General features: G+C 39.1%; 1 protein-coding gene across 4 annotated transcripts in view; it reads left to right on the forward strand.

Moving 5' to 3' along the window:
• Positions 1–9,667, forward strand: part of DLGAP3 (DLG associated protein 3) — a 518,806-nt gene extending 509,139 nt beyond the window's left edge. For all 4 annotated transcript variants that reach the window (XM_089688984.1, XM_089688981.1, XM_089688980.1 and 1 more), the window contains 2 exons: positions 6,530–6,673; positions 8,560–9,667. In XM_089688984.1, coding sequence (XP_089545110.1) covers positions 6,530–6,673; positions 8,560–8,778 — 363 coding nt within the window. In that variant the 3' untranslated portion in view covers positions 8,779–9,667. The remainder of the gene's footprint in view (positions 1–6,529; positions 6,674–8,559) is intronic.
• The last annotated feature ends 918 nt before the right edge of the window (positions 9,668–10,585 follow it).

Here is a 10,585-nt window from a genome sequence, read left to right on the forward strand (position 1 = left end):
AAACGTATTAAAATTTTTTTTAGGAACATTAAATTAGAAGTAACCAGACACTTATAACTACCTCTTACACATAGAAATCAGTCTCATTGACCTTCTTCCCTGTGCATTTACTCCTGAGGGTCCCTTGAGCCTACATAAAAATACTTTGGCCATACTGCAGCCATACTGCTGGTGAAAACAAAATCTCCACATAGCTAATTTTACTGACCTCCATGCTAAAATGGTCACCTCAGGCAGTAGCAATGCTGCCTGTGTGCGTACTCGCTAACCCACAAACAAGCAGTAAGCTCAGCGATGCTGAATCTGCACTTTTAACAGGCTCATTTGTCACTGAGGAGCTTTGGTCATTCTGCCTCCATGTGTGATAGGTGAAATGGTTAAGCAAGAACCTGAGTCAGGTTTGCCAGGCTCAACCTTAACTAACAGCTTTGAGACTGACTGCCTTAGTCTTGCCTCCCATCATCCCCTCCATGAGTGGTCAGCCATTGTGGGATTTGTCAGAGTTAAGCATAGATTACTCCATAAAGTATTGCAGGCTTAGTTTTGAGGCCTGCATTTAAAGAGTTGCCTAAAAAATGCAGGCCGCTGGCTTGAGGGGGCAGTTGTTTTGCCTGTTTTTCAATTTATGGTTTAAACATGCTCATAGTTTAGTTGTGACAGTTTGTATTGGTTTTTGTAATAGTGGACAATTTTATGTAACTTGTATAAGGCTGAAGCATTTCTTCTTTGCTAACTTAAATTGTTTTTGTGCCACTTGCAAAGCCAAATTGACTAGATAATGGTAAGGCATATGCTTCTCAGCAGTCATAGTTATTCTTTGCTTATACTTTGATTATTGTCTCACCTCAGTTCTGAGTTCCCTGCAGTCTGATATTTAATCCTTGGCAGTATTGTATATATACACATGTATTTCTATATTCCTATTCGAAATGGAAAATCAGCTGGAAAGCCAGAACCATAAAGCTGAAAAAATATTAAAAAAAATAAAACAGGCATTGCAGATTTAGATTAAAATTTACAATGAGGTTTTTTACTTTGAATGGCAAATCAAACACAGTGGAACTTATTAAAAAAACAACAAAAGCAAGATTGTGTCTTGCACAAGGTCAGATGATATAACATTACATAACAAGTGAATATTTTCTGCTCCTTCACTAAAATAGCCATTATACTGCATAAGTGCTCCTGGGCTTTCTTTTTTTACTTGCCTGGGAGCAATGTCCCTATATTAACATTACAGATCAATGATAAAATGTAGGGCTCATGTACACTGCAGCTGATCAGCGTTTTTTTCAGCAGCCCCTGAACTCACCATAATGTTTTCCTATGTGTCCATGTACACATCTTTGTTTACAGTCGTTTACAGGCATTTGAGTTTACAGTCGTTTTTTTAACGCAGAAAACTTGCTTTAAGCAGTTGATTTTATCAGTGTTTCAAACGCAAAATGCTTGTAAACGCGGCTAAAAACGGCAAATCGCGTTTATAAGCGTTTTAAATTTTTTTTAACTCTTCCAGTTCTCGATGCTGTCCAGAGCCTTTTTTCATCATGAAAAATGTATGCAAAAGCATTTTCAAGGTACTCAAATGCACAAAACACTGAACACAGGATGTTTCTACCAAGCTTGTCACACATTGTAATGACCAATTGACACCTCAGAACTCTCCCACCCTTGGAAACAAAAGATATGTTAATGACCATTCACACCTCAAATTTCTCATGAAGACCCTCTGCCAGGTGGCCTTAGTGACTCACTTCACCAGACACCTTTCCCACCCTTGGAAACAAAAGAAATGTTAATGAGCAACTCGCACCCAAGCTAATCTCAACAAATACTGCTCTCTCTGCTTCTACGCTCTGTATTTCTCTGAAACAGTCTGAAATAGTTAATAGTTTACCACTTTTCAGTGCATTCTGGGCATTTGGGAGGTTCTCCTGTGTTTATCTTTAAAAAATGCAAAACACAAATTCTAAACACAATCGCGCATAAACGCATTATGCAAACGTGGCAAAACAGATGTTTTTGACCTACGTTTTTCAGCAGTCAGTTTCCATTGTTCAGAAGTGTCCCTTGTACATGGGGCCTTAGTGTCACCAATATTTAATACATTTGCTTTGAAGTTGCTCTTGCATGAAGAAAATAGCAGATGCCATTGCTGACCTCCTCCATAATATGCAAGCTGTTTGGCTTTTATACTGATGTAATGTTTCTAGATCATGGTCCTAAAACAAGTATGGAGCTCTGGAATGTCAATGGTGTAGAAGAGAAATGTTCTAAGTCTATATCTGAAAACTTGCAAACCAGGTTAGAGACTTAGAGCATTGACACGACCAGATCAACATGACAGCCATGAAACTAGCATGTTACAAGTAGCGCTCAAGAGGGGCATCATTCATATTTCTCTAATGATAGGTTTCCATCAACCCTTTTGCTACCAGGCTCTGCGCTCCACTTTTAAACTCAGGTGGCTGGACAATTTTTGCTATTTTTCCATTGCTTTTTATTTTTCCCTTCCAGCTTTCAGAGATTGTAAAAGACCCCCTAAACCATATATTTTCTGAAAGCACATGACTAGTAGAATAAAAAGAAGGTGCTACTGATTTTTAGGACCCCATGATATTTGCGCAAATGTTTTTTAAACAAGATTTGTGCTAAAAATATTCTAAAATCATTATTAGCAGATTCAAGTACAGCAAATTTTACAAAATTCCAGCTAAATTCCTACTGAATATAAAAGCTTAACCTTTATTGAGTTACTAAATAACAAATATTTGCAAATTTTGAATTGCACCCTTTTGCGAAATGGTGAGGGTCAAATGTACGCAAAACTGTAAATAGCCAGATTTCTCTAAACATCTGGAGGTTTTCATTTTTCACTTACAGCTTTCAAAGGTTGTAAAAGATCCCCCCAACCCATATATTTTCCAAAAGCAGATGACCAGTAGAACAAAAAGAAGGTGCTACTGATTTTTAGGGCCCCATAATATTTGCCCAAATGTTTATCAAAACAATATTTTCTCTAAAAATACACAAAGACCATTGCTAGCAGATAAAAGCACAGCAATTTGCACAAAATTATTGCTAGATTCCTACTAAATATAAAAATGTAACCTGTATTGAGATTATAAATTATTAATATTTGTAAATTTTTAAGTGTGCCTTTTTGCGAAATAGTGAAAATCTAATGTATACAAAACTGTAACTAAGCATATTTTTATAAATATCTAGAGGTTTTCATTTTTCACTTACAGCTTTCAGAATTTGTAAAAGACCCCTCAAACCATACATTTTCTGAAAGCATATGACTAGTAGAATGAAAATAAGGTGTTACTGATTTTTTTCCCCACAGTAGTTGTGCAACACAAATGATTATCTGATAGCTGTTTTAACCCAAAAAAGCACTAAAATCCTTATATGCATACATAAACACAACATAACATACAACATTCCTGCCAAATTCCTACTAAGGCCTCATTCACATGGGGTGTACTAAAGCGTATGCACATGGAAGGCTATATGGTGGGCGGTGTTTACCCAAAGAGGTGCTTTGTGTTTCCCTGTGCAGGCAATCCCGTTCATGCCAATTGGGATGCAGCAGCTGTATGGACAGACCTGACATCCATGCAGGTGTAGGTGCATGGCCCCCAAAGCAGACAATGTGAGTTCAGGGGCATGCACCCACACGGATGTCAAGTTAGGAGCAGTGGCCCTGCAGCCGCTGCCTCCCGATTTACATAAATAGGACTACCTGCACAGGAATGCACGGTACACCTGTGCATTCCCCTGCAGCTACTGTGTCCCAATTGACATTGATGGGGCTGCCTGCAGGGGAATGCACAAGACAGTTGTGCATCACTGTGGAGCTAAACACAGCCTCGTTGTAGTATGCCCCACATGAATGAGGCCCTAGGCCTTGTTTAGACTTGCGGGTGAGGGGGGGGTGGCAAAAATGTGCTGTTGAGCTGCTTTTCTGCCACCCACCAACTGTCCCCTCTTAAGATGCAATAAGCATCGGACGGGAGTATTTACATGCTGCAACTGCAATGTGTCACGTTGTGCCCACGGCAAACTTGTTTTGCTTTGCACTCGCTGAACACTACACATTCAAGTCAATGGGGAAGTGCCACATGCAATAAAAGGTGGTTGCAGCGCATTTGTCAGCAAAAATGGGGTTAAAACACCTCACTGCCTGTCAGTAGCCACTGGAGCATGAACCTAATGCAAATCGGGCTTCGGAGGCAAGGGAGGCATGTCTAAATCTACCTTTAGGCCCCTTCCACATGCTTACTCAGCGGAGAATCTTTCTGCTGATCCCTGCTGAGCAGGCAGGTGGCTGGTCTGTATCTGCTCCGCTTATGCAGAACAGACATAGCCCGCTGTCCTCCACGGGTGGTGGGATGTAAACGGACCGCCTGTCTGCTTACATCTGCCTGCCATCCAATCCGCTATATAGATGTGGAACAGATCGCCATCCGTCTGTTTTTAGTGGATCAGATTGGATGTAGGCAACTGTAAACAAACATAAATCTGTTTACATCGACTGCTCCATAGAGAATAATGGAGGGTTAGATTGGGTCCACCCAAAAAACTGACAGGTGGACCCAATTGATCTGCCCATGTGAAAGGGCCATTACTGTGGTTTTTATTTTATTTTTAAAAATGTATTTTTAACAGACTTAATTTTTTTTTTTTGTTACACCAGGGGTCTAAACAGACCCCTAAAGTCTCTTTTTGAGACAGAGAAAGGGACTGAAGACAATCCCTTTCTGTGCAGCCTGATCTGCACTGTAGGTGAATGAGATAGGAGTCATAGAGACTCCTATTCATTTACAAACTAAAACATATTAAACATTTTTATATGTTTACTATACTTCAGTATTGAATGAACAGAAGCAATCAGTACTGATCGCTCTGTTCATTCTAGGAAGAAAGGTGGCTGATAAACACATGTTTACCTGCCCCCCTCCCCCCTCGCTCTCCATCTTGACACTCACTAACCTCCTGGGCAACAGCTGCAGCCGGCGGGAGAGGTTTGGAGGGAGAGCTGGCTAAAAGAGCTGCCTAGATGGGGCCGCACTGACAGGAGGCGGGGGTCACAGTGGGGAGGGGGGATTATTTAATATTTTTGACTTCTTTAAACACTGTGGCTGGATGCAATTGTCAGTGGTAGAGGTAGCAGGGGAAGCCTACAATTGCATCTAGAGATCGATGCTGGCGGAGGGAGTGAGAAAGGTGCTGGGGGAGATCAGTGGCAGAGGAAGGGGTAAGTAAGGAAGTGAGGGCAATTTAGTGGCCAGGACAGCAGGTTAGGTGGAGGGACAGAGAGCAGTAGGTGACAGGCAGACAGAAGCAGTGGGTGGGGGTGAGGGGGTCACATTGTAGGTGAATAGTTCTGATCAGCGGATTGTCATCCGCTGTTAATAGCTGTGTTTAGTTCTGCAGTTATGCTATAAGTTCATGGTCACTGGAGGGACCATGAGCATATAGCAGAAGGAGGAATCAGGTCTGTCTGGTGTACAGACCTGGCCAGCAGGAAGCAGTGCTGTAGGTCTGTACACCACATGGACCTGGCAGTGAAAGGCTTAACGATGATACTGTTTGGGTTTGGATTTGCGGTAGGTTCTCAAGCTTAACAAAAGTTCTGATATTGAATCTAAACCCCATTGAAGTCAATGAGAGCTAAATGTAGTGACGGCCATTGTCTAGGTTCATGGGCAGAGGATTGTCAAAAAAATGACATGGGGTTGAGCACTGCCCTGGGGAACAGAGCAGAAAAAGTTTTAAAAATTAGGTTTGGTGGGCAACAGCAATTTTAACAATGCTTAAAGCATAACATTAAACATTTCGCATTCCTTTAAAAACGGTGACATATGACTGGGGGTTGCCCTTAAAAAATGACAGCTCCCAGCTGCTTCCTGCTTCTGCGTGTAAACAAATGGCTGTGGATTGCCTTCATGCATACTGGACCTGTATCCTAAATGAGGGTCTGGTATGAATGTTAATGGAAGACCACACACTTACAGAAAAATAAGTGTGGGGTTCCCCTGAAAATAAATACAAGACCATTCTTTAAATAAATAAGTGTCTGTGTACTGTTAAACAAAAACAAAACAGCAATGAAATGTCATTTTTTGGCAATTTGAACTGTATTATTTTTATTATTTTTTGTAAATACACTTTTGCTGTAGCACAGCCCACATCATATGTAAAGCCACATCTTGAATGTTACTGGGGTCCAGTGTTCACATTATAATAAGGACATTGGGGTTTTAGAGAGGCTTCAAAGGCAAGCCCCCACTGTTTTAAGAACTTCAATGTAGAACACTGTGTAAAGACACATGTGTAGCACCTATATCATATGAGAATGGAGCTCTTTGGGATCAGTAGAGTTACTGATTGCTTTGGCCCTAGTTCTCCTCTCCTATTAAGTGATATTTTGCTGTTACTTTTTTTACAATCTATGCATCTATACATACAGACCATACATCTGCTGATTTTGCTTATGCAAACCTATTTACTTGGTCTTTAGGATCCCACGTCATTCCCTCTGCCTACTTCTCAAGACCTAGCAGGTTTCTGGGATCTCCTCCAACTTTCATTTGAAGATGTGGGGATGAAGTTTTCAGAGTTGCAGCAGTTAAAGGAAAATGGATGGAAGCTATTGGAATCCAAGGTAAGAGCCAAGTCTTTGTTTCTATCCAAAATGAAAAAAAGTCTTCACTATAGATACACTTTATCAGCTATATTTACAAAAGCTGAAAATACCTTAGTACCAGAATTTTTCTTTCATATTCTTAAAATGCATTTCCATGGCAGCATATACAGTATGTTATAAACTTTCCTTTGAAGGGAACCTTTTCTTTAAATGGCCTGGTCATTCAAGTCATCTATCTCAGCAGTTCAGCTCGTACTGCTCGCCCTCCCAAAATTGACTTTTAGACTTCTAAGTAGAGATGAGCGAATCGAACTTGGCGAAGTGGAATTCGTTTCGAATATTAGGAAAAATTCGATTCGCACCGAATCCAAATATTAGCAAACTTCGGATGCGCGAATCGAATTTTTCCCGATCGGCCGATTTTCATCCCTTCTACAGCCGGCAAAAAGTGTCCCTGCAGAGAGCTCCGCTATTTCTGACAGTTCTCTGACAGTTCCTTCACATTTACAGCGGTTGAAACATTGTATCTATTTGTTTCCATTTAGGATACAGATGTTTTTATTCGGAAACAAATAGATACAATGTTTCAACCGCTGTAAATGTGAAGGAACTGTCAGAGAACTGTCAGAAATAGCGGAGCTCTCTGCAGATACACTTTTTGCTGTACTGGAATTCTTCTTCTTTTCATTCTTCTTCTTCTTTTCATTCTTCTTCTTCTTCTTTTCATTCTTCTTCTTCTTTTCATTCTTCTTTTCATTATTCTTCTTCTTCTTTTCATTCTTCTTCTTCTTCTTTTCATTCTTCTTTTCATTCTTCTTCTTCTTTTCATTCTTCTTCTTTTCATTCTTCTTCTTCTTCTTTTCATTCTTCTTCTTCTTTTCATTCTTCTTTTCATTCTTCTTCTTCTTCTTTTCATTCTTCTTCTTCTTCTTTTCATTCTTCTTTTCATTCTTCTTCTTCTTCTTTTCATTCTTCTTCTTCTTCTTTTCATTCTTCTTTTCATTCTTCTCATTCTTCTTTTCATTCTTCTTTTCATTCTTCTTCTCATTCTTCTTCTCATTCTTCTTCTTCTTCTTTTCATTCTTCTTCTTCTTCTTCTTTTCATTCTTCTTCTTCTTTTCATTCTTCTTCTTCTTCTTTTCATTCTTCTTCTCATTCTTCTTTTCATTCTTCTTCTTCTTCTTTTCATTCTTCTTTTCATTCTTCTTCTTCTTCTTTTCATTCTTCTTCTTTTCATTCTTCTTTTCATTCTTCTTCTTCTTCTTTTCATTCTTCTTCTTCTTCTTCTTTTCATTCTTCTTCTTCTTCTTCTTCGTCGTGCCCCGTGACTGCCCAAATGAGTGAAGTGTGCGGTGATTCTAAGATCGACGGCACTCATCTGCATGTCATACTGACTGACAGTATTATTTCTCTTCCCCAGCAGACTCCAAGGGCATTTAAATTAAAGGTACAGTGTTCTGCACTAATATAAAGGCTCTCTGAAGCCTAGAAACCCTTTTAATAAGTTAAATTCGCAGCGAATAAATTCGCATCGAATCGAATTTCTTCCGCAAGTTCGGCGAATCAGCCGAATCGAATTTTTGAATAATTCGCTCATCTCTACTTCTAAGCTCTAATATAAACACAAGGCAAATGATCAGGTAGGGGAACAGGGTGAGCTATGCTGCTGAGAGGATCACTTGAATAACTTCAGTGCTTCTGCCATGAATTTTGAGGTTACACTACAGTGTCTGCAGCTACTGAGGCCTAATAAGGTTTTGAATAACGTTCTTTACTGCTTGTTAAGAATATGTACAGTAAATACCTAAATTTCCATAGCCTTGCCACAGTTTTACTTTCAATTTACTTCAATATGCTTTAAATGTTTTTTTTTTAAACTGTCTTGTTTACTTTTCCAATTTTAGGAGGAGAAGAAGCTTCCTCCTCCAATACCAAAGAAGCCACTCCGTCAGAAAGTGCATCCTGTCAAAGACCGTTCTTTGGACTCCGTTGACCGCCAGAGGCAAGAGGCTAGGAAGAGGCTGTTGGCAGCCAAACGTGCTGCCTCTTACCGGCACAACTCTGCCACAGAAAGTGCTGACAGCATAGAGATTTATATCCCTGAAGCTCAGACCCGACTGTGAAGAGGACAATGTACACTATCCTTTTGTACGCGCTGTATATAAAAAATATACATATATACATAGAGAATATTTAGAGATTATTCTAAGAAAACAAAAACACTGAAAAAATGACCACAGCTGTGTAATTCTGGGGAGGTCCCTTCAACCCAAACCAAACCAACCCATCATCAAAAGGCCCTCCCCTTTAAAGGGCAGAGCTAGATAACCAATCAGTGCTGTTTCCACTTCTGTGGCTGGAGAAATTTGTTTAAATCTCTAGCCCTTTCCTTCTCCCAACTCCCCTCGCCCTCATCCTAAATCTCATATGTAGCTTGAAATATGGACATGCTGCATTGTGTAGCAGTACTGAGTATGACCACATTTTAACACTGTGTCAAAGTCTTTTTGCATTTAGAGCAAAGTTGTAATGCACCCCAAAATATTAGGCATTAAATGCTTATAGGCCCATAAAGCCAAACTAGAGGAGAAATTTTGAATAATTTGTGTCCTTAATAAAAATCTTATTTTTAGATAAATGGAAATACTCTGTATTGGGCTGCAATGCAGTGTGTTCTGTTTGTGCTAGGTAGTGTTTAATAGCTGTGTGAACCTGCTATGTACTGGTTCTTGCATGTTTGAAAACACAGGTATCTCACTATGGTGGGAAAAGTATATACACAAATAGAACAGGAAGGCATTTTTCCTAATAAGGTTTATGGTTGTATAAACTATAGTTAACATAAGGGTACACTGCAAAATAACTTGCCATCATGTCCATTTTAAGAAAATGTTCATAAAACTGGTGGTCACTGCAGCTTTGCAAAGTTTCCAGTCAAAATGAATGAGAATTTAATATTTTTGTTTAACTTATTTTTTTTTAACCCACACAAATAAATACATTATTAAACAAGTTATTATCACTCTTTCCCATATCTGAATCAAGGGTTTTTGCATCCTAAGTGAGGTATATTATCTTACCTAGAGTGTAAAAAATTATCAAATTCTAGTTTCCAGAGATTTTCTGTTTCAACACATTATCCTTACATTTGTCCTGTAACTCTCACCTTAGGTGTGGATACTATACTCTTTATTGATATTCATTTTTGGATAAACCTTTTAAAAAAGCATACTAGAGTAAAGCCACCTGATTTCAATTGCCCACAGTGTCACTTGTAATATGCACCAGTACTTTTTCTATGCTTTAACCAAACATGACAGAAAAAACACATTCTATACAAGTCAAATGCAAATATTATAGCATATATTACTGTGGGTGCAAGCATATGCTTACTGTTTTTATTTCGGATAATGGCGTATATGTCATATAGAAATTTCGATACATTTATAATGCACCAGCTTAGAAACTGTTCCCTAAATTTTCTCCTGTTAAAAAAATATATACGTGGTCTATTGCCATACAGAGTTGGGGTTAGAAACCAAACAACAGAATTACTATGTTGTATTGAGGCAAGCAGTTCAGGTTAGGTACAGAATACACTGGTGGCCATAATAGAGATATCCAGATGAATAAGGGAAAATCCTAGGGAAAGAACTCTCAACAAGTGACGCTAATGCCTTATAAAATCTCTTTAGGCCCATTTTTAGCTTTTAAGGTTACACCTCATTATATATTAAGGAGGAAGAGAGAACAGCAGCGCTTTCTGAGCGTAGTAATATATTAAAATGGCATTTATTAAAAAGATCATGTAACAACTCATAAGAGAAGTACTTGAACAAAGCACATCACTAATAAGCCATCCATCACTAAATGGTCTGGACCGCTGTCAGCGGTGTGTGTCCAGAGAGGTGCAGTCACGCTGGGCAGTCA

Source organism: Staurois parvus, unplaced genomic scaffold, assembly GCF_062004578.1.
Source record: "Staurois parvus isolate SC_StPar_1 unplaced genomic scaffold, SC_StPar_1.0 ptg000464l, whole genome shotgun sequence".
Classification (NCBI taxonomy): Eukaryota; Metazoa; Chordata; class Amphibia; order Anura; family Ranidae; genus Staurois; species Staurois parvus.